The sequence below is a fragment of the Lathamus discolor genome, chromosome 8, assembly GCF_037157495.1.
Source record: "Lathamus discolor isolate bLatDis1 chromosome 8, bLatDis1.hap1, whole genome shotgun sequence".
In the NCBI taxonomy this organism is placed as follows: domain Eukaryota; kingdom Metazoa; phylum Chordata; class Aves; order Psittaciformes; family Psittacidae; genus Lathamus; species Lathamus discolor.
In genome coordinates, this window is record NC_088891.1 from 7,617,231 (window position 1) to 7,641,178 (window position 23,948).

General features: G+C 49.3%; 1 protein-coding gene across 1 annotated transcript; it reads right to left on the bottom strand.

The window, feature by feature from the left end:
- Positions 1-76: 76 nt before the first annotated feature.
- KLHL25 (kelch like family member 25) lies at positions 77-18,624 on the bottom strand. Its single transcript, XM_065688512.1, has 3 exons — positions 18,489-18,624; positions 6,437-8,266; positions 77-1,499 (listed from the first exon to the last, which is right to left on the bottom strand). Exon 2 carries the CDS (start codon positions 8,247-8,249, stop codon positions 6,480-6,482), a length of 1,770 nt encoding a protein of 589 aa, XP_065544584.1. The 5' UTR covers positions 8,250-8,266; positions 18,489-18,624; the 3' UTR covers positions 77-1,499; positions 6,437-6,479.
- Between the last annotated feature and the right edge of the window lie 5,324 nt (positions 18,625-23,948).

The following is a 23,948-nucleotide window of genomic DNA, read 5'->3' on the forward strand; positions in this document are numbered from 1 at the left end:
TATTCCTCATCCCTGTTATTAAACCTAAATCCAACTTGCTTAAGAATGAAGAGTCCTGTGAAAAGCACACAGACCGTTTCCCAGATCATCATTTTTATTAAAGTTCACAAGCAGCCGAAGGAAGAAAGAAAATACAAAGACTGGAAAATGTAAATAAACGTCACTCAGAGCATCGCAGGCTGGCTGCGCGCAACGTGTGCTCTTCCTGGCAGCGCTCGCTTGCTCCAAAAAGACCTTTGTTGTTTGAAGCTGTGTCAAGGCTTTTCATCGCATTGCATCATTCATCTGGCCAGGCTACAGCTCAGCCTAATTCAGGGGCAAAAGGCAAGCTTGGAGCATCTGCAGGACCAGATCTGCTGCGGAGGGAAGCGGGATGCTGGGGCAGGCTGGTCGGGAGATGCATCCGTGTATTGACAGCCAAAATCCACGTGCGTTCCTCATCAGCGTGAATGAGGAACAACTCGGGCTGACAGCTCTTGCAGTGATGAACCCAAATAGAGTCAGCCAATGTTCGTGGATAACCTGGGGCAGCTACAGCCCAAGCGTTGGCAGGCAACACGCAGTCAGAAACTCTCACATCACTCCGAGGTGAAGCCAGGATGTGCGGTGCAGCAGCAACAAGGGGGATTCCCACTCCAACAGCCCCGTGGTGCTCCCCTGCTCTGCTCACTAAAGGCACAATGCCCCTTCCCAAGGCTGTGTCTGCTGGTGTGCTAATTACCCTTCACCCACGCTGCTGGGTGAGCACAGGAGCTCAGCAGACCGGCTCCAAGCAGGCAGCCCAGGGTTTATCTGGTGACTATCTCGGCAGCGGTGCCGGGGCCTTGGCACGCTCTGTGCTCTCCCCAGCAGCTGCATGCAGGGAGCTGCCGGCCCCCGACATGAGAGAGGGAAGAGGGGAAAAGAACATTATTAAGGCCCACAGTGCAAAGCAAAAGGCACCTGCCCTGTTTCACCGCAGCACCCGGCGCTGCTGGCAGCCAGCCCGAGCTCCCACGCTTTAGTGTTTCAACAGCCATTGCCTCCATGGAGCGGCCAAAGGATGGGGAGCCAGGTGCTTTCAACTCCTTTTCCCTTTAAAAACACTTCCAAGTCACCCAAACAGCAGCTACTGCCAATGGCAAGTGCACTGCCTTTGAATAAAAAATATTAATGTCTTTTAACCCCCCAGCCGAGTAACAAAACGCACCTCACAGCTCCCCACACTGCTTGCTGAGGGATGCAGCCTGGTGCACATCCTCTGTCTGCCCAGTCCCATTAGGCTACTGGTACCCATGAGTGTCCAGCCCCAGCCTGGCAGCCAGTGGCTCATCGCTGTCCCTATATTGTGGTTGGTGGTGGGGCTGGGTGGCCCTTGGTGCCCCCCTGGCGTGATGCCTCCCGCTCCTGGTGCTGGGAAGGAATGCAAAAGGCTCCTCAGAGTTCTGTGCAGAAGGACCAGTGGGGACTCAGTCACTGTGTCGGCTCCAGCAGTGAGACTGGGGATATGGATGCGGCATCTGGGATGGAAAGAGAAAGGTCATTAACAGCAAGATGCCCGTGCAGGGAAGTACCAGAAAAGGGGTTGCGTGTTGGCAGATACTGGGATAAGCACCACCCTGAGACGGGTGAAGGTGGAAAGCAGGTGGTTTATTTGGGATTTGGGATGTGCTTTGCTTTTGTAGGCAAGGGGAGAGCATATTCAGCTGGGGAGGGCTCAGAGCACTGGAGCCGGCCAGGAAACTTCGGCGGACATAAGGGAGCGAAAAGTTGCGGAAAATGGAGATTTAGCTTTTTTATTTAGGGCAGGGAGGACAGCCCAAGAACTGGAACAGACAAAACAAAAAGACCTTTTTTTCCCTCTTTTTCCACTGGTTCCTCCAAACCCATCCGTAGGACTGACATTTCCAAGGGGCTGATTAATCCAGTCTGGGGCCTTGCTCAGGCTGCACGTGTTTCCATCTGCCCAGGGTTAGGAAAAGCCTGATTTCCATTGACTTTCCTCCCCAGGCCAGCCACTCCCTCCCAATGCTGCCTGATAAACTGGCTCCAGAGACAACCAGCCAAAGGAAAGAGCAGCAGCAGCAAAAAACTGCAGTCCCTGTTCATCCGGCCTCAGTATTATTACACAGGCAAATGGGTTTCCCTAGAAGCCACCAAGGGAAACCAGCTGTGACTCTGTTCCTGTAACAGGTTGCAAGGAACCAACCCAGCAGCACACAGGTGAGCTGCAGTGATTAGGATCCTAATTATCCTGAGGGGGTTTTAAGCCCAGCTTGCAGGCACTTAGGGTTTTTGCATGGGAAGAAGCCTCTCTGCAGGCAGCGCTTTGTGGATGGAGCTGGGACTGATGCACAGCAACGCAACTCTGCAGCTCCTTCAGAGGTAAGTGCTGACCAAGTGTTGCTCCATGTAGGTGAGAAGTCAAACCAGGCAGCAGCAAAATCCTCCTAGAAAAGGCTTGGTATCTAAGCTGTAATTGAATAGTCAGGTCAAGTCACTGAACACATCCAACACTCAGTGTGACCCCAGTATCAGAATACAGCTCTGGGCATGGCTTGCTGCCTAAAGCCTTGCAGAAGCTTTAGAGCCGAAGTTCAGCTTTTAGGTGCCACAGAAGCCTCAGAAACCTGCAGCCTTGGCTGCTTGATGCCCACCCAAGGGCAGGTACCAGCTGCTGGTGCCACCTCACAGGAGCAAAACTGACCAAGGGACACCAGTGGGAGCCACAAAATGGGCTCTGAGCATTCAGACGAGTCCCAGGAATAGGTGCCTGAGCCATGCCTGACCACCAGGCTCCATGAGGAAGGTCCTGCAGCAGCCAAAAACCACCAGGATGCAAACCCCTAGCTCCTACCTGCCTTGGGGTTTGGCTCATCCCCATTTATTTTGAGATGGGTGCTACAACATCTCCACCCCAGGGGAGTATTTGAGGCTCAGGAGGCAGCACAGAGGGATGGAGGGGCTCCTCTCTCCGTTTCCCCTTCCCTGGCTGGACCATGGAATCTGCAGCAACCATCCCAACCCCAAGCTGATGGCTCATCTCTCTGGCCCAAGCCCGTCTGTGACTCTGCCCCATGAAGATGAGAGCATCACAAAGGACTGGTAGTTTGGAGAAGCCACGTTTAATTTGGAGACAAGGCAGCTTGAAGAACCTGTTCCTGGCATCACCTGAAGTCACTTTCTGGGAGGTACAGACTTGTCCCCATCAGTGGGCCCTGCACAGGACTGCAGCAGTGACCAACCAGCATCGTTCCCTGCTGGGATGTCCTGGCTGGGCTTTGCTTGTTCCTATGAACACAAAAGGGTCTCTTATTTCCTTTTTGTAAGGATTAACCTCCTCGTGGCCTCAGCTCCACAGGTGGGAGGAGACCAGGCTTTCATGTTGCATATTGCTAATCACGCTTGATGCCTGGTATTAACTGCAGGTAATAGGCACTAAATTAATGTCACACAGCATCCTCGGCAGGGGCCCTGGGACCTCTGCTGAAAGGTGCCCCAGTTCCAGCTGGGAAGGTGAAGGCCATGGCCTCAAGGAAACACTTCCAGCTGATAAGCTTTATGCATTAAATGAAAAGCAGGCTTGGTGGTTGGTTTATGATCCGCATTTGTCAAGGATGTATTATTTGGGTTTCAGGGCTGGCATAAATGCAGCCTCACCAGCTTATAGTTAAGAAGGCTGGGTTTTTTCATGAGTACAAAGTGTGATTTCCTACCATGTAACTGCCCAGACCTTTCCCCACTAACCCAGATCGCTGTGCTCTGAGGGCACCTTGGATGGTCCCTCCGGAGCCTTCTCCAGCTGAGGCAGGTTTCCCATAGGATTAGCATTCTTAAAGCACACCAGAACCTGGGCATGTCCTGGCCAACCTGCCTTCCTGAAGAAGGATCCCACAAAATGCATGTTGCAGCAGAGACTTTACACAGTGGGGGCTGGAAGACAAAAGATGCCCCAGCCGGACATGCTACAGGATGACAGGGTAGTTGTAGGACCCTGTAGCCAATTACCCCAGTTGCTAAGCCCAGTTTTGGCACTGGTGCAGCCAGGACAGCCAAGGCATATGGGACATGACTGGTGAAGCATGGGCAATGTATGCACATGGGAGACATTTGGATCTGGCCCTCGCTCATCCATCTTGGTGCTTTATTTAAGGAGCTGTCACAGTGGCTGGGGCCATAACAATCACTTCACTTAAAAAAACCCCAACAGCACAAAATCTCTAGAAACTGACGAGAAGAAACACTGTTTGGCAAGAACTCATGTATATTTTAAATACTTCTTTTAACCGAAGAGTGGAAACGAAGCCAAAAAAGCACATAAAGCCCTCACACAATGACTTTTCACCAGTTTTATTTGCAGGTTGGCATATTACAGTTCCTGGTTTTCTTGTGCTTCTGCCAGATTCCAGATTACATGGGGATAAAAGCTATCTATACAACCCCCACAAAGCTGTTTATTAGGTCCAGAGAACCCAAGCAGATTACAGAGGAAAAAGGGTAGGAAAGTAAAATCTCTGTGACTTTGGAGACTGCTTCTTATTCAGTGGCTGAAGAATCAACTCCCACCTTCAAATATTCCCTATTCCCAGCAGCACGGCTGGTGTTGAGCTTTAATATTCAGACACATCTGCTACCAGACAAAATTCATTTTCAGCTCTAGGATGGCTCTTAAAGGGGGGGTCCTATTGACCTGAGTTGAAAATGATGGAGTCCTCACACTCTTTGCTGCAACATTTAATAGCTGAGTGGCAGTTAATTAGATTACCAAGCCACTGTGACAGATGCTAGGCAATGCCTGAGGAGGAGAATTTAGAAAGGCCATTATCTTCCAGTGCTGGGAAAGCTCTCAGGGATTGCATTTTAACCCTTTCCACTCTTGCCCTGCCCTCACTGTGCTCCAACACATGTTAAACCCAGGTGTTCCACAAATCAAAGGCCAGCATAATGCTCTGGGTGCTTTTTACTTCCCACCTGAGCAAAGCAGATGGTCACGTTGGGCATATGCCTGGCAGAGGTGCCAGGAGCTCCTCCTTGGTTCCCAGCTGGCATCAAAAGAGATGATCACTGGGAGCTGCCACTGATTTCCCCTGCCGGGCAATTCCCAGGCACACCAACCACACCAAGTGGGAAGCAGGGAAGCGAGAGGGTGTTAGAGGGTTTGGGCAGCATTCTTTCTTCCTGGTATTAAGTGAAGTGGATTTTGATGAGCCTATGAAGAATTTCCCTCCCCACACTCCCTGTTTTCCAAATACAACCGTAAGTGAAGCTCGGCAATCCCGCCCCCGTACACACGGGTTTCCCAGCTCCTTCAGATGTAGTCTCCAACCACCAAAGCAGGGCTCTGTGTCGCTGGCACTGTGAAACCTGCAGACTGAGCTAGCAGAGGTGTTACAGACTTCCCGGGAAGATGATGCTATCCAAGTGTTGCCCTTATCAGTGTCTGCTCTCCCAGTGCAAGGTGAGAAGAGTTTTTGGCCTTTGCCTGGCCAGCTGCATCTCAGCGCAGATTGGTGAAGGCATCCAAAGCTCTGGAGTGAAACTGGTAACCAGAATGGCAACAAATCCCACTGGGAAGGGCAGAGGAGGAACCAGCAGCCCTGTCCCCATGGCACTGCAAGAGCACCTTCCCTGAGCAAGCACCAGAATGAGATAGGGCATCATGAGATTCCACCAACTTTCGTATTCTCACACACCCCAAAACACCGATAAACACATTCTTCTTCTGGTTACAAAACCCCTTCCCTCCCACTCAGATCTCACACAGAAGTCTCAGAAGTTCTGATTTAACAAGCAACCATTTGGATATTAAATAAACACCAGGACCATCAAATGAACCATAGCTCCTAAGCTTTTGCTTCTGCTACCCACTGAAATGTAAATATAGAGCATAAAAAGAGATCAGGATTCGCTGGCATCCCAAGGGTCACTTGCCTTACAGATTCATCGGCTCTGAATAAGTCACCCAGATACTGTGTAAAAATTTTGAACTACTGAGATTCTGTCCACTTTTTGCCCTAGCATCTCCCAGAACTCCAATGCAAGTGCTTTTAGGAACCTTAACTCCCTCAGTCACATAGGGACAGGGTGTATGCCACACCGATAGCCACGAGAGCAGTTGTGGACACATCTACCCTCTGCTGCCCACCCACCAAAGGTGGCACATCCAGCTAGCTTGGAGCAGAGGAAGAGGAGCTGTGGCCTCCTTGCAGCCATCTACGTAGATGTGTCTCTTAAGCTACTGGAAAGATCATCTGGAAACAAGAGAAACCGGGGAGCTAGCTCGATGTGCAACATCACAGAGCAAATCACTCTTTTCTGGAGCTGCATCCCACCTTTAAGTGTATCTTCTCATGAACTATGAGCAACCTGGAATGCATGGCTTCGGCATGGTGTGTGCAGACACAATTGAGGCACACAAAAGATAGCAAAATTCAGTTTTAGAGGAGGAGACCCTTACCTTATTGACCTCCTGGACACAAGCCCCCGTGCCCTGACCCTCATCATGATGGCAAGTGCTTCCAGGTGCTGACAAAAGCTGTGGGGATGAGCGAGTAAGGCACTGTTGTGATACAGTTCCATGTGTCTGACGTAGGGTCATAGCAGTCCAGCGTTTTGCACCTCTGAGTGCCAAAGTAACCCCCCACCACATAGAGTTTATTCCCCGAAGCCAAAGCATGGCATGACATGCGCTTGGCTGTCATGTCCCCAATGCGTGTCCACTGGTCCGTCTCGCAGTCGAAGCGATAGGCAGAGGCTGCCGTGAACTCGGTGTCTCCTCCCATGATGAAGATCTGGCTGCCCAGGACAGCGGCTGCTGTGTAGCGCCAGGGCTGTGGGCACTCAGCTTTGATCATCCACCGGTTCTCAGCTGGATCATAGCACTGCACTTTGGACACCATGTCTCGGTGAATGCTGGTCCCACCAAAGACAAAGAGCTTGAGCCTGGCGCTCACCACCGCAGCGTTGCTCACTCCATCTCGCAAAGGAGCCACCATCGTCCATTTGTTGGATATGGGATCGTACTTCTCTACTTGCTTCAAGGAAACAGAAGGAGACGCAGGGAAGACTCCAGCTACCGCAGTGTGTCCACCAACCACATACAGGCAGTTTTCCAACTCAGCTGAGCCATGTCCGAACCGAGCTATTAACATTGGGGCAGCTTTTGACCACTCTTCATGAACTGTATCGTACACCCATACATCTTTCGAGACCCCGTTCTCTGAGCCCCTGCCTCCAGTGATATATACTTTGCAGCCGATGGCACAAGCACTAAACTCCTTCCGTGGACTCGGCAGGTCTGCTTTGGGGATAATTTCCTTTGCTTTGTGGTCCACTTGGTAGATCTTATCACACATGAAGGTCTGCCCTCCCAGGATCAGCAAGGTGTGCCCAGCTTTGCGAGGCCTGGCACAGGGACTGGTGACTACCCCATCATTCTGGAGGATCTTCTTTTTGCACTGAATAGCTTCGTCCAAGACAAGCTTGTTCCTTTCATCCACCATGATCAAGTCCTCACAAGCCAAAGCTTCCTTGAGGCATTCGGAAGGAAGCAAGGCCAGACGAACGTTCCTTAGAAGTTCTGGGAGATAAGCCTTCCGCTCATCCAGATCATATTTTACCCATTGGATGACAGCCTTAAAGACCTTTTCTTCATCCTCAATTTCCAGCTCATCACTGGAGATGAGGTCCAGCAGAGTGTCCTTGGAAAGGTTGTTGAAGTCCTCACTCTTGTGAACAGTCTCAAAGTTAACCAGGCACATCCTCCAGGAGAGCTCATAGAGCCGGCGGCACTGATGAGCATCTGAAAGCAGCATCATGCCCAGGCAGTTGGAAGGGTAGAGGTTCTTCTCCAGGAACTCAGCTGCTGCATCTCGGACATCATGGAACTGCAGCATATCTCCAGCCTCCAGGAGGGACTCAGCGTTCTCCTCATTGATGATGATCCGAGAGGAATAAGCGAAGTCCAGCAGTAGCTCCAGCACCTCTGGGTGGAGGCTGTCATGGAAGTTCACCTCATCATCCAGGCTCTCCCGGAGGCCATTGCTAAACATGGCTTCGAAGTATCTGCTGGAGGCAGCCAGCACTGCCCGATGACATGGGAATGACCTGTTTCCTGCCCAAAGGGTGACATCGGTGAACATGCAGTGCTTCCGCAGGGTGTTCAGATGCGACAACACGCAGTCCGGGTGGGAAGCTTTGTGAAAAAGCAGGATGTTCATGGAGCCGGTGCTTGTCCGGGATTTACGGTTCTCGTGCACGCTGACTGACATGATGACAGAGCTCTTACCTGCAGAGAAGCAAACAGGAAAACCATTAGTCTTGTCCTTACTGGTCTAGGCCATGGAGAATAGATGCATTTGCTATCCAACCCTGGTACGCTGCCAATGGACCTCACACATGAAGCACCTGGTGACATCCCAGTGCACCTGCACCCTTGCTTGCAGAGCCCGTGCCTCCCGCACCCCACTTTAACTCAGGCTGAGCAGGGTGGGAAGGCAGAGAAGGGTGAAGGGGGAAATTCTGCACTTGGGTTTCAGCAATGGAGCAACAAAGTGAAGTAATCAAACCCCATACTGGAGGGTAAATTGTCTCAACAGCCCCTGGGGGGTACTGGCAAACCGCAGAAGAGTTATTTTTCCTTAGAAAACAGCATTAAGAGTAAACTATCCAGGATAAAGGGCATCGGTCTGTTCTTGGCTCAGCAGAAATCAAGCTTGGCTTCTGATTTTCATGAAGATTACTGCTGGTTTAGGAAAGGCAATGGCTACAAGTTTTATTTATGGAATATTTGGCTACCAGCACAAGATGAAAGTTTGGAACAAATTATAGCAATCCCTTTCATTGTAGTTTCTGTTGATAAAACTCACCAGTCACTTCATGTAACTATAACATTCTGCAGGACAGATTCACATCAGAGAGTAAGACAAAAGAGACAACTAAATTACACTTTTTAACAGACAGGCAGAAGCAACCACAAGGCTTTTATTAGCTACTATTTCATTTAAGTGCTACCCGATACCTATTCTTCCCCATAGAAGAAAAACCCTTTGGTCCCATCAAATTAATACTACTTAGATGATAAAATCCAAGTCATTTACTCCAAAGTATTTTAGCTGCTCAATTTTCTTCCCCAGGTAACTAAAATAGACTGACAGATATGCAGACATGCTCTGTTCCAGGAGTGTTTTGGCACTCAGGGCTGGGAGGATGCTGTGTGGATGCCCAGGAGCATCAAGGGCTGATGGCCTCGGCTCAGCTTCCCTGTCAACACAAGGGGCAGCCATAAAAAATGGCTACAAGCTGGGAAAAATGGGCCTAATTCATAGAAAAAAGGAGTTTGAGAAACACTATCCAGCTCTGCTGCATCTACTCTTCAACCCAATACTATTTTTCTATCCCCTTTCTACATTCTCTTCCCCAAACTGCTGCAGTTTTGCTCTGTAGGCTGGAGACACCAGGGCTGAAACCCCACAGCATCCTGCTCCAGCCACCTAAGTGTTTAGAAATCAGTAATCAGCCACACAGATATAGTTGGGGAAGGGTTTTTGGTTGGGTTCTTTTTGTTATTACTGGTTGGTTGGGTTTTTAACTTGCTCATCACAGCCCAAAGGTTCTTAAGGGTCTTTCTCATCTAAAAGCACAAGGTCTACGGATTAGTCCTGTCCTGCCCAGCTGGGTTGAGCTCACCACCACTCAGAGTCTTGGGGGAAACCATGGAATGCTGAGAGAGCAGACACAACATGCCCAGGCTGCTGACAGGTCACAGCCTTGACCTGGTGGAGACCTGCATCCGCACAACCCTCCCATGCTCCATGGATGGATAACCTCAAGCGGAGGTGGATGGCCAGATAAGCTGCCTGACTCATGCTCTATTCACGCATTTCCTACCCCCTGCTTCTCCAGCATCTCCAAAAGAGTCTAAATTCAACAAATAGTTGTGGGCACGTCCCTCCTTCCCCAGGCGCTGCCATGAATTATTGAGGTTGGTCTTCCTGAGGCCTCACTCATTCCTCAGGGCTGTGTCACAGCCCTGGGAAAAGGTGTTTCTGTGCTTCCCTGTGCATAGAGATAGTTTGCCCAAGCAGCCATAACTCATAATTGACCGTCGAGCCAGGCAGGAGCACTGATGTGGGTACTGATATGCATGCTCATCACCAACATCTCTGTAGCCTGGCACTGAGGCCCCCAAGCTCATTTTGTTTGTGATCGGAAGCTGCACAGCAACAAGGCTCCAAAATAGGAAGGAGAATACCATTACAGAGCTGCACTTTGATGTGCATCTGAAGGAAATGGTTTTCAACATCTACACCCAGCATAGGGACAACACTAATTTAAGAGGTTCTACGGATTCTCGTGTCAAGACTCTATAATGCCGAAGTGAGGAATACAAATGAAACATTTATGAGACTGCTAAAAGCTATTGATTGAGGTTTCCTATTCCCACAACCTCAGAAACCACCCCGCCACTGCTGCTGCTTTCTTTGCTCGCAGCTCAGGTCAAGCTATTCAATCTTAACCTTTGATTTGCTTATGCACAAGAAATGAAGCAATTTATATAGGACAGCTATGGAAACAAACAAAAAGAAGGAAGGCAGCCTCATTTTTTTCTGACACTAAGATTAGAAACGCCACTACTCAGAATGGAAGGAGATCATTTAGAAATTGAAAATGTCTATATAAAGCTGCAGCTGAGCCATCATACACACACACACATATATACATACACAAAAAAATCTCAGGCTTCTAACATCAACCATCTTGCTCAGGGCACTGGGTAACCAAATAATATTTCTATCCAATAGGTATTGAACAGTATCCAGGGAATAAATCTGCAGGTTCCATTCCAGTCCCCACCAGCACTGCTCTTCATATCACCTTGCCCTAGTACAGGCACCAACTGGTCCCCAGTACAGCTGCAAGCCTGAAAGCTAAAGAGGCCACAGCCCCTTTACTTGGCCTCTTCTGGAGCTGGGTTGTTAACAATGGATGTCACCGGTCACAGATCAGCAGAGCTAGACAGACCATTAAACTGGGAGTAAAGCAGCATCTGAACAGTGGCGTGCAGCTACCTCGCCAGCAATAGGCTGGCTGGTGGCTTTTGGCAACTTCGAACAGCTTGTTTTGAGGTTTTCTTGAGTCCTGCCATAGCTGGGCACAAGCAGAAGTGGCAGGTATAATTCTCCCCCTCACAAACACACCCCACTGCATCTCTCAGTCTACAGAGAACTTGGCATCATCCCACCCATGTCAGATAAACAGAACTGCAGGCAGCAGCTATTTCATCCGATGGGTTCCTTCCAAAAAATCTAGCAGCCTTCAAGTCTGTAACTAAAAGGATCTTCTACACTCCTCACGATGTGCTTAAATGTGTGCTTCAGTCTAAGCAATGTTTTAACTGCAGTGGCAAATGGGCTGGACTCATGACATGCTGCTATAGGCACTTCCCTGTAGCACATGCATGGAAAGCAGGATTTGGTCGCTACTGAATTCCTCTCTTCCCTTACCAGCTACTGAGCTTAGAGGGAAAAAACAGAACCACTCTGAATAAGGAGTTTACACAAAGAAACCTGTCAGCGGCTCCTGCCAAGCTCCCACCTGCTCTGTGAAAGCTCAGGGGGTTATCAGAGTTTCCAGCTGCATCTTCCATCATGCAGGAACTATGAGCAGACACATCAACGTGAACAGCAGGAGGCATGACCTAAACAAACCGGGCCTTTGATTTTTCCATGCTCCATTCTTTTTCATTTTGCCTTTGAAAGGCAGTTATTGAAAAAATAAGTATCTACTGAACAGCCTTTTAGGAGGATCTCACTGCACGCAGAAGCAGATGATAACCCTTCTATACGGGTGAAGGCAGAGGGGCATCAGTGCTTTGACAGCTATACAATGCTGGCTGCTGGCTATAGTATTTTCCTGGCTGTCTGCAGCCTTTGTACACCAGGTAAAGGAAAGACAGAGGTTTTTCCAGCATAGCAAGATAAGGGTGCTTTGGAAAGCCTTCCATGCACACACAGAGGGCGGACGGCAATCCCAAAGGAGTTGGCTCAGGGAGAAAAGACCCCCTTGAATCAAAGCACATGAAAAAACACCCCAGCAAGACTCTCTGGACAGGAAAAGCTGGCAAAGAGAAGACAAGGGGAGAAACAAAACCTCAGAGCTGGCCAAATTCCCACCCAAACAATGGCCACAGATCTCCCCTCTGAGCATCTCTCACTTCCTACAAACCATGCCCCCAGCAGAAGGCTGACCCTCGTGGGCTGGTGGGTGACCATGTTGGAGCTGATGCTATGGATCACTTAGGAGAACCTCGTTCTACTACCTCTTGAAAATTCCCAGCAGCACTTAGAAATCCCACACTTTGAAGCTGGATGAGGCCCTGGTCCAAGAACTGCGCATAAGAGGGCAGCCCAGAAGGACTGGTGACACATGGACTACATTTACCTAGGCTTGGGGCTCTCCTTCCATCTTAAAACAGCAAGCCATCCACAAATCTCCAATTTATTCACTGTCTGGAGAGAATCAACACCTGAGATGCTGCTTCCTTTCAAGAGTACAGTACTTGAGCATGAATAAGATGTTCCCCAATGGGACTTCAGGGGATCAAGGATCATTTCTGCTTAGAAAGGCAAAACTACAGGATTTATAACTGTTCTCCCAGCACCGTGAAGGTTGGCTAAACACCCAACAAAGAGCCTAAATCCCATGAACTGAAGCTGGCACTTTCTGTTTGCCAATCAGACTTTCAGAGAAGCAGCAAGCAGAACACGTTCCTTTTTGCTCTGCTCAGCCATGAACTATTTAAAGCTCTAAATAAGTAAATAAATAAGCACTAAAGTTCCCTGCTGGCTCAGTTCAAAGGAGAAGCTGCTCATGCCGCAGTGCACATTCATTCCCAAGCAGTCCCTCCATGGATGTACTGCGCTACAACCCACAGCCACCTCCTTCCAAACCAGAGCAGACCTAGCTCGAGCAGAGCAATGGCTGCTTTCACAGGGAGGAAGGCATAAGATTAACTCTTACTTTCTCTCTAGTTTCCCAATATCAACCCTTTGGGGTTAAATGCCATCCAGAATTCAGCCAAAGTTCAACTTCTCTTTGGAACTGGTGGGACAAATTCTCTGTCCATTTGTAACATGCCTGCTCCCTCATCCCAAATATCTGTACCTTTCCAATGCCTTCATGGACCTCACTACCTTGCTGCTTAGGCCAGCAGCATCATTGCAGGACAAAATTACTAGTATAACACCAATTTCCCCCTTTTTATTGTACAGAGTAGCAAGCTAGAACCCTAAAGTCATTTACTGTGTTGTCTTCATGGGGAAGAGCTCCTTGCAAAGCTCGCGGAGCTATGTGGCAACACAGTCAAATGCAGAACCCAGATACAGCTGCGTTTCAGATGCAATTTCCTGGCACTGGAGACCATCGAAAGGTTTGAGAAGGGGGATCTATTACATGCAGGCATTCACGTACTCACAGACACAGCTCGAGCTTCAAAAGCGGAAAAAACCCAACAGAAAACAGGAAAAGATGGTGGGGGATAGAAACAGAAAACAGGAAAAGATGCTGGGGGATAGAGACAGAAAACAAGAAAGGGGAAGGAACAAACGTAAGGATGTTTTCAGGAGATTTTCAGGTCTTTGCCTGACACAGCGGACTCTCAGGTATAAAGCCTGGTGCTGCTCAAAATGCTCAACACCAGTAATACCCTGCTGTAAAGAGTGCTTGAGATAAAGGGAATTAACATAGTACCTGGCATTTAGTGCAGCACTGCACTTGTTGAGCCTGGGCTGCTGCCAGGTGGGCAGCAGAGGACCTTCACCACATCATCTCCCAGGCATGCTCCCTGCTCCATCCACACTCCTGCGTGCCAGGATGCAGACTTTGCTCTCTAACAAATCGGGTTCATCTGCAGCAACTCCGGTGAATTTTGTGGTTTGCCCGTGTCCGCCAAAACTGTTCTTGTTTTCCTTGGGGATGACTAACACAACGGCGATGCAAGTGTGATTTTGCACGTTGGAATTCAGGCAACGTAACTCTGCCATGAATCAGAGGGTATCTATCTCTGTAACAGAGCTGGATTTGGCCTTCCTGACAAACTCTCCTTGTTTCATCACATTTGCAAATATGCAAGGAAAGGAAAGACAGTTGACTCCATCCCGCCAGCACAGGATTTCTGATCCTGCCCCAGCCTTTGAGAATGGAAGGCATCCTTATCATTTCTTCTCATTTTCTCACTTTCTCATCTAGCCTTTATATCCTAGACAGAAACCAGAGAGGCCATGTGAAAGGCTCCTTCTGTTGGCTCAGACAGAAACTGGGAGGTTTTCCAAGCTCAATTCTGTAGGCTCCAGGAGATCAGATTGTCTGGAGAAGGTCCGGGCACGTATCTGAACGTCAACATGCTTACTAAAGCAAAGTGGAACTCAGAAATTCGGTCTGTCCATCACTGCTTCATATCCCATTCTCACTAATACTCACCTTTCCTCCCATTAAGCCTGGGCTCCACTCTGAGCCCAAAGCCACCACAGGAATCAACTGAATGCCACTTACTATTGAAAACAAAAGCAGCACTGCCAAGCTGTACCAATTAGTAAGGTTCTTGTTCTATCTTGCAAAAAGCATTGCTAAAAGGGGCAGTAGTGCCTCAAATCTACAAGACATGAACAAATCCGAGCCAAAGGCAACCATGTTCCAATCAAAATAAAAATGCCCTTAGGAGATCCTCTTTGCATGCAACACATGCAGTTTTATTTGCATATCAGGTATTGGATTTGCTATTCTGCAGTTGAGATACTCCATAAAGCCACTTGAGCTACTGGTGAGGCAATCACAGAGAGTTCACATTCGCCACTGAGCACATTGGCTTTGCAGTTCCTGGGAATACCACACCCTCCTACAGCCACTATCCAAATCGGGATAAATAATGCTTTTAGCCACAGCTCAGGCTCCAGACAATAGCTTTTCATTGCTACGCCTTAACCCCAGTGGATCTTTTCAGAGCCAGTGATTCATTTCAGAAGCTGCTGTGGGGTTTTGTCCTCTCTGCCTGCCCTCTAACTCCACTGGTGAATAAATCCCATTCTACCAGATCAATCACAGTCACTTTATAAAATGAATGCAGGGCTGCAGAGGAGGCGAGTTTCACAGTCCCTTCTCCCAGATTATACTCAAAAAAGGCTCCAGAATGGAAACACTCTACTTGATCACAGTATCTACCCCAGCCCCATCTGGGCAGAATAAAGTCCTTTTCAAGCAAGCCAACTTGCTAATGTGCTGCAAAGGCAAAAGGCCTTTGGTACTTCAAATATAGAGGAGCGGAACCACATGCCACTTCCCAGGGAGAGTTTAGACGATGAGATGTGGTATACATCAAATTAATGCCAGAATAACCACTGCAGTTGCTGACTCCAGAAAGCATGTTCAGATCCTCCCACTCTCTGTGTACCATTCCTGGCTCCCGGTGCTGGGGTTGGCAGAGCAGATTGCTCTGATGGTCAGGCTAACCAGAAGCTCTGCTACGGACGCTCATACCAAACAGGTCTGTCTGCCTGCTGCCAGGGCAGGAGCTCAATTTCACGCCTGGCCAGTTAACCCGGGTTTGGTTTTGTCTTCCCCTCTCCCCTGCCAGGCAGGAGATGTTGGTGCAATTGCCAGGTTTGGTTTGGAGGAGCTCATCTGCAATTCTGGGTGGAGTTCAGAGCCATGGGGATGGGAGGCCCTCATGCCTCCTAAACCAATGAGTCCCTGATGTCGATGGGCATGGATGACAGCTGTTCCCAACTGGATTGTAAAGCCCTGAAGGGCCTGGGGCTGCAAGACAGGGAATAGCCCCATGGCTCTGGACCGAAGGAACAAATGTGACACCAATCTCTGATCTTTTTCTTTCAGTACAAACACATCAAGCCACGCAGTCAGCTTGCAAGTTCTGGCCCAGCATGGGAGTGCTGCAGCAGCTCAGGCTATCCTGAGCATCCATGCACGCATCACAAGCAAACCAGAGCGATTGCCAGTGGGCTGCAGTAATAAATTCACCTCGCCACAATCTGACAGGCTACCATAAAACACAGTAGTCTTTGCAAAGTCTAATGGTCAGCAAGTAGACAGTGGTTATGGGACATGCAATTTCCCAGGCTGGAGTGATGTGGGGGGAGACAGAGCAGCCTGCACTGGCTGCAGTGATAGTAATAGTCACTGCAGGGATAAAGTTGATACGCAAAGACAGACCAACGTGATGGTGGTTAAAGATCAGGCCAGGGGGCTTGGGCTGGCATGTTACAGCTAGATGTTTCCTCGCCAGCATTCCTGCAGCCTCTATCTTATGCAATGCCAGCTACATTCACTGCAATTCAATTACAGTCTATAAAAGACGGGAGTAAATCTACTCCTCAGCTCAAGTGCTGACACTGCTGCTTCAAACCTGCCCCTTCCACAGTCCCCAAGCATCAGTCACCATCACCCTGGGCCAGCCTGGCCCGTCCTGCTCCACCTATTCCTGCCCAGGGCCGAGGCTCTGCTCAACACCCTCTTTTGTAATGCTGCCGCTTCCCTCCCCGTCTCGCAATGTGCTGCCCATCCTCTTCCACCTCCACAGATGGCCACATCCTGCCCTTCCTGTTTCACTCCTCTAGCTCCCTAGCATTGCCTAAAACCCTTGCAGGGTGTAAGAAGGACCTCAACTCCTGCAGGGTTTGGGGAGTGGTTTGTTTCCACTGCAGGGACAAAAAAGGTATTGTAATTCATATACACATATGCACACACTCCTTGCCCCCATCCAGGACCATATCGAGCACTCCAGCGCTGGAGGAACTGTATTTCATATCAGACACAGGCTCATTTTCACACATTTGCAGTACGTGTCATGCAGCATCTTACCATCTGTTCCCAAGCTGTCTGCCTTCATAAATTTAATTTGCCTGCTCCTTCAGTGGAATGATTTTCAACTGGCCTTATCTCCTCTCCAAAACCACATCTGAGACACCATCCCCACTGCTCAAGTTACTTGAACCTGCCCCAAAGACAGCATGTGAGGCTACCACGGGGCTCGCTTCGCATACATGCTGAGGCAGAAGGATTTCGGATAACAATCCTCAAATACTCGGGAAAATGGACAAAAAAGGGACAGGAAGATTAAGTTCCTCAGTGCTGAGTCTGCTTTCAGACTCCTGTGTCCACATCACGGTGTGACTAATTTGCTTCTGCAGCAAATTTCACTCTGCTTTTAGTCCTGAGAATCTTGTGCCTATCCCACACTTTCCTGCTGCACAGCAAACTTCCAGCTATGCCTCCTCCCCAGGTGCTTTACTCAATACCACCTTATCATAGAGATAAACCAAAGCAGATGGCTAGGGTTAAAAACATAGAACAGACAAAATGTGTTTTCAGATAAGATTTGATCTGAAGCAGCAAAAAGGACAAGGAAAACAGAGAGGCCCAGGGAAGGGGCCGATCTCACCAAGGAGCCAGACCCCCGGAGAGATGGACAGAGAAAAGAAAAGCTCAGATCTGTTTTACAGGCTCTGAAAGGAGACTGTGCCCAGAGCAGCTGAGTTAACAGCAGCAGCTGGCCACCACCAGAAACGTGCAGGGTGTGTTACAAACATCACGCGTTGCTCCTAAGGTAAATTCAATAAAAACAAGTGTCACAATACACAGGAAGGAAGGAGCAGACAAGGGAAGTTGTCAAGGTATGAAAGCTATAGAGCTGCTTGTTTTTCCTGCTGCTCTGGATCTGTCCTGGAGAGAAAGAAGTACATTTGGAGGAAGGCTACAAAAGCTATGGCACACGGCACCCTGACCGAGGAGTCATTCCAGCAGATCACAAGAGAAGACATGCAGAGATTGCCAAGAAAGCACAAACCAGCTTGGGCTCTCCGTGCACATAGCATGAAGCACTTCGGTGTCTGCTTATCAAAGGCTGAGGACTGATTTTCCAAGATTTTGGCTAGTCTCATCCCCCCACCCCCACAGCTACAAGTGGAAGTGGATAGATATAAAAAATGAAGAAAGACCCAAAATCTACCAGACTCTGAAGTTTTGTAAATGCAAACGGGTCCATAGAGAGAGCAGAGGGATGGAGAAGTACTTTTCCCCCTCTGCCAGCTCAGCTCAGACACTCATACAAAGCCATGACGGAGTTACCTGCACTGATTTCATCAGAAAGGCTCTGCGAGCTGTGCCCCTTACACGGCAGTTTTAACCGATCTCTGCACAGAGGGGAGCAACTCCACTTCCATGTTTAAGAGACGATCAGCAGCTATATCCTCGTTGCTTTAGGAGAGAGCAGCCCTTCACCTCCCTACACCTCTCCCTGCCAGCTCTCGAAGGCTGCCTACGGAACACGGCGCTCGGACACCCCAGGCAAACCCCGGGGCCGGTAACCTGGCGGCTGCCGCTCTGCCGGGGACGATCCGCCACCGGCCGGCTCGTCCTGCCCTCCTCGGCGCTGGATCCACGACCGGAGCGCACCCGGCCCTACCGAGAGGGCCCCAACGCTGGGGGCAAGCACTCACCGTGTATCCTCCTCCCCGCGCCCGGCCAAGCCGAACCCCCGGTGAGCCGCCGGCCCAGCGCGGCGCTACGCTGCGGCCCGGCCGCCCCCCGCCTACAGCGCTGCCGACGGACGAACCGGCCTCGCGTGGGACTCAGGGGGCGGTGCCGGCCGCCGCCGCCGCCGCGGCCAATCAGAGAGAGCTGAAATCGTGACGCGAGAGGGGGCGGGCGAAAAGGGGCAGCGCCAACCAATAGAAAGAAAGAAAGGCGGCTTAGGGGCAGGATGAAAGCGGCTCAGAACGCCCTGGGTCCTAAAGCCCGCTGTCTCCCTCCCCAGCCCTGCGGCGCGGTTCTGCTCTGCGCTCCGCTTCGCCCTGTGCGTGCGTGGCGGCCCCAGGCCGGCTGGGTTGGCGCTTCCCGGGGGGTCGCGGGTCCTTCCCCCTGTATAGCCGCAGAGACGGCTCTTAGGCCTCTTCCAGAGCCACATCCCCACGGCAGAAACCCTTCCACCGCCCGCCGAGTCAGCGCTCTGCAGTCACGCTCCCAGCCCCGCGTCCCCGGCAGGATCGGTACCTCCCGGTGTGTTGTCCTTGCGTGTGGCTCACCCACCTTCAGCCCAGGCCTCCATCAGATGGCAAAAGTCAGCAGAGCTCTGCAGAAGTTCAGGCAGATTCTGAGCTCTCCATCCTCAGCTCAGCAGAACTTCAGTCCGTGGGGAACGTGGAAGTCCACGGACTCACAACGGGGTCCCTTTGCCTGCAAGGATTTGCAGAGCTGGGGATCAGATGGGAATGGCTGGGTCCATCTCCCCCAGGAGGGAACAACCAGGCAGTGCCTTCAGCTGGAAGAAGCAGGGGACACACACTTTTAAGTGCTTCCTTTAGCACCTTGGGCCAAACGGGGGGAAAAAGGCTCATTTAGAAACAATAGCATCTTTCACCTAACACAAGGAGGAGCGCTGGTGGCAGTACTGCCTCTGATCCCTGCTGGTGTTTTCCAACCGGGAGGCACAGCAGGTAGTGGGGGATCTGGCCTGTGGCATAATTTCCCTGTAAATGGCTGTGCTTCCCATGGGATATCTGTAATATTTCAGCTACCAGAAAAAAAAGGTGAAAGCTTTATTGGATACATAAATCCAGGATACACAGAGGAGGCAGGGAAGAGGTGTTCCTTGTCTTCTCCCACGACCCCATTTCTCTAGGGCCCTACTCCCTGTACTCAGTTGTAAGTATTCAGTAATAAGATTCAAGGAAGAAACTAACAGTTCTACCAAGTGTATCTCCCCAGATAATAGCTGGATGGAAATACCCAGCTCCAAAGCATGCTAAGCCATCCATATGCCCAGGAGTGGGCTATTTAAGGGTTGCTCCTTCCGACCTAGTAAGAGAAATCCGAGTTTCCCAGTGAAGTAACTGCTACTGCTTGTCCTCGCTTCACAGTGATGACTCCTATGAAGTGCTGCCTGGGCAGCCAATTTTACATGGTATGCGCATGGGAGGAGGTGGGAGGTGGCTGCTATGAGGATATATTGAAGCAAAAATCCCAATAAATACATAATACAGCCCTTTCTTCTCTTCCCAGGTTGGACGGATCAGCTTCAGCTGGCAGAGTCTGTGTATGGTAAATAACAAAGTACACTGAAGATGTTGAACTGTATCAAATTCCAAGTTGTTTTTTTTTGGACCTGTGATGTTCCAGGTCACTGCAGTTTAACTCTTAGAGGGCTGCTCTCTTCCCAGCTACAAGCACAGCTGCTCTTGAAGAGGCTGAAGATTGTCCTGGGGCCTGTTAAAGACTTTAATGAGCTGTTCAGGAAGACCACAGGGATTTGTGCAAGAGGCTGGTGTGGTGGCATCCTGAATGCATCTGTGAAACAGCAACAACATGAAAGGCTGAATTGATTTTCCCTTTTACTGCTGAGTTCCACCCCACTGCTGGAGTCTGAAAGAGCTGTGGAGCAGAATAAGAGCATGTTTCTTAATTCCAAAGCACTTTTCTACTGCAAAATCCTGCCCCAGCAAGCTGGATGTGTGAACCCATCCTGGCAGGGAGAATGCATGGCAGCTGCCTGTCATAGGGATCTACAAAGCTCAGAAGAGCTCTCTGCAAAACTCTACCTGAAAAGATGCTTCTGAGACACAATGTCTAATGCAGATCTCCCACCCACCAGCTTTCTAGCTGCATATCTCACTCCTCTGTCTCTGGCAGAGCTAAACAGTGGGCAGTTCCAGCAAACACTGCAGGGAACATCCTGTGTGCTGTAGCAATGCACACATCTGGTGTTAAGATGCTCAAGCAGATGGGATTAGGATACTAGCTTTTGTTCTGAGGGAGCAGCAGAAGGCCGGATATGGCAGTGGTGGGCACACAGACTGACAACTCACTGTGAAGGAGAAGCTGAGCCAGCCATCTGAGAAGTCAGGAAGAAAACAATGGGAATGCTTAATAACAATGGGAAAAGCTGGCAGACACTTTAAAATGTTTTTAAACCTCTTGTTAAAGAGGATTTAAGAACTAGGCACGTGTAGGGAAAAGAAGCTTTATTTATGATGAATGTTAATACCAGCTCCTTACATATGATACTGGCCTCAAGCATCCCTGAGGGTATTTGAGGGACTAGTGCTGTGGTTATGATTTCAGTGGATAGGGGAAATTCTCTTGCATTATTAAACAAATCATGCCCTGTGTTGGCCTTTGGTTTGATGTATGTAACATGCAGTCAGTGTTTGCCATCTGGGGGGACAGGATTCCTCAACTTGTTGGCATTCTGAAAACAAGTTGGAAAACGGCTGACTGAGACCACCTCCTTCATCACAACCTATCAAAGGGCATAGGGGTTAAATCTTCTAATCTGTGGGGAAAAAAAGCCAAAACCAACGAATTTTTAACAAATAGCATTTACCCTTTTGCCATAATTGTTTAGCATAACATTCATTATGGATGGAACATTTAAATGTTTGCAAAGTTAAACATTTGATTTGGCTTGTTATAGAAATCAACCCTAATTGCCCGGTTCCCATTAAATCCTCACTTTCCCAGAGGTGGAGAGTCAAAAGATTTACTATTTTAGATTCATTAGATGTTTTTATCCATTTGTATCATAGATCTAACTCCTGAAGTAGTTGACTAAATTGATGATGTTCATAGAATCAGCAGGAGGGGTAAAATCTGGCCAGCAAACGATGTTGACTTCTTTGCATCTTCTGTTTTTCACTGAGCATTCCATTCCCATCCTACAAACCCCAACTGTTCAAGGGGTTAAATAACAAAAACCTAGTGGTTTCCCCTCTAGGTCACTGGTCACAGTCCACCACAGGTCATGCCGTGATCAGCTAACGGCTGCTAAGTGCTATGTGTGAAATCAGTTTAGTGGGTCTGAAGCCAGATGCTAGTTGACAGATGCCCAAAACTCAGTACTCCAATTGGCCTCCTTGTTGGCAGTCACAGCAGGCTGGTCAAGGCCATGCAAATTCAGCAGCTCCCTGAGGCTAGGAGCACAGACAAGGTTGCTTATGAATGCTTCCCTCTGTTGTGAATGCCAAAAGTCTTCAGAGAAGGTCATAGCACAATGTTGCGGGTGCCAGTGGCTGAGGACCAGGCTCTAATTCAGCTATCCAGGGAAGTGGTAGTAGGAAAACACTGCTGAAAACCCCCAGCAGATGCACCCCTGATGTCAAGGAGAGGATGTAAGGTTGCAGTGGGAGTCTTGATGGAGGTTTTCACCCTTTGGCTTGTCCTGCCCAAGGGGCTGCCAGTCAGACTATCCCAATGTAGCATTCCCTGCAGGAACAATAAAAATCCAATCTCCCTCCCTCTCGGCCCTTTCCTCCTGATGCCACATTTAAATGACCCTACTTTTTTGGCAGCAGGAAACTTCACAATTAAACACAGAAGCAGAGCAGGCTTTCAGATGGAACTTACAGCAAGGGAACAACAGATGGCATTGTTTGCTGGGCTGGAAAAGCTGCATCTGCTCCTAGCAGAAATGCTAATCGGAGCTCAATTAGGCATTCAGGGGGAACCGTACCCCATCCCCGGGACAATGGCCATGTGTACACGATCCTGAAAAACACAAGGAAGTAGAGACAAAGTCATCAAAAATCCCCTCTGGAACAAGTCCAAACGAAGCGTATAATGGGATAGGGTAACCTACAAAGTTTCCTTGTGCTGAAATCCATCCGAGCCACTCAGAATAAAAATGTAATTAGCAAAGACTTATTGTATTTCATTTGCAAGTGGGCAGTGATTTTGTTTTCAGTTTCAAAGCAGATAATTCTAGCATCACACTTGGATCAGATTCTACCCTGGCTGCTCTCTCAGGTGTGGCAATATTAAAGGGTAGCTGAGATCTTTATAGCGAGTACCACAAATGGGGATGATAGAGTTAGAAGGATCTATAACACACACCTTGCCTAGGATAACTGATCCCTTTATAGAAACACAAAGGAAGAAAATAAGAGGATGGTGGAAAATGTTCCCTGTTTCACTCCAACTAGGTGTTCAAGCACAAAATGAGTCCCGGGGCATGCAGCGCCTGTGCATGGTCTAAAGCAAAACACAGGACATTGTTCCTCCTTCCCTCCCTCAGCCCTTCCAGCTTCCCCCAGAGGTGCAGGCAGGCAAGGCTCTGTGTGTCCTCATTTCAGTGTCTTCTGTTTAGGGTATTAAACCACCATCCCAGTCTGGCAATGCTGTTTACAAAACAGGGCTACCAAGAGGTGACCCCAGCTGCCAAATGTGCTGGCACTGCAGAGATCCCCATTGTGCTGAAGCTTTGCATTCAAACCCCATTCTTGTTTTAATACTCTCTTTCTCCCCTAGCTCGGGTCATGGCAGCACACCCTGGCTGCTCTGTGTATCTGGGTGCACTATGGCACATCAGATGCCTGGGACAACGTGAACCTCATGGGTAGTCCCAATAGGGACTCCCCCCTCTTGCTGGTTGCACACCCTACTCCTAACAGCCCTGGGAACATGATGCATGGGTAAATCAACACCCAGGCCTTTTGCACCTGAAAGATGTTCATAAATAGGAGCGTTACTGATTTCAAACAATACACTCCAAACATTGGCAGAAAAACACCAGAGATCAAAGGCATTTTGGAACAAATGACTTAGAGCTGCTGTAAAGGAAAGAGTTTTCTTGGCACTGTGGCAATTTACGGCAACTCCAAAGAGTGGTGAAGAGAAATGTAACAGGACCCTAGACCATTTTTGCCTTCAATGCCATTCTCCTTCTGAGGGATGTTGAATCCCAGTCTGGCACAAACCTCAGGGCAACTAGAAGAAAAGTGGTCCTCCTGATAAATGACTTTGCTGCATATGCTGAAGCTGTAGGCACTGACCATCCTTATTCCAGGACTGCTGTGCCCCACCACTGCCACAGTTTCAAGCCCCTGGCTTGGCTAGCTGGCTCTAAACAGCATCTCATAGGCTCTAAGTGTGCTCTGTATCTCAATAAAGATCCTGACCCCCATCAC

Coding starts and splice junctions, on each gene's coding strand:
- KLHL25 (XM_065688512.1), bottom strand. CDS start 8,249: ATGTCAGTCAGCGTGCACGAGAACCGTAAATCCCGGACAAGCACCGGC.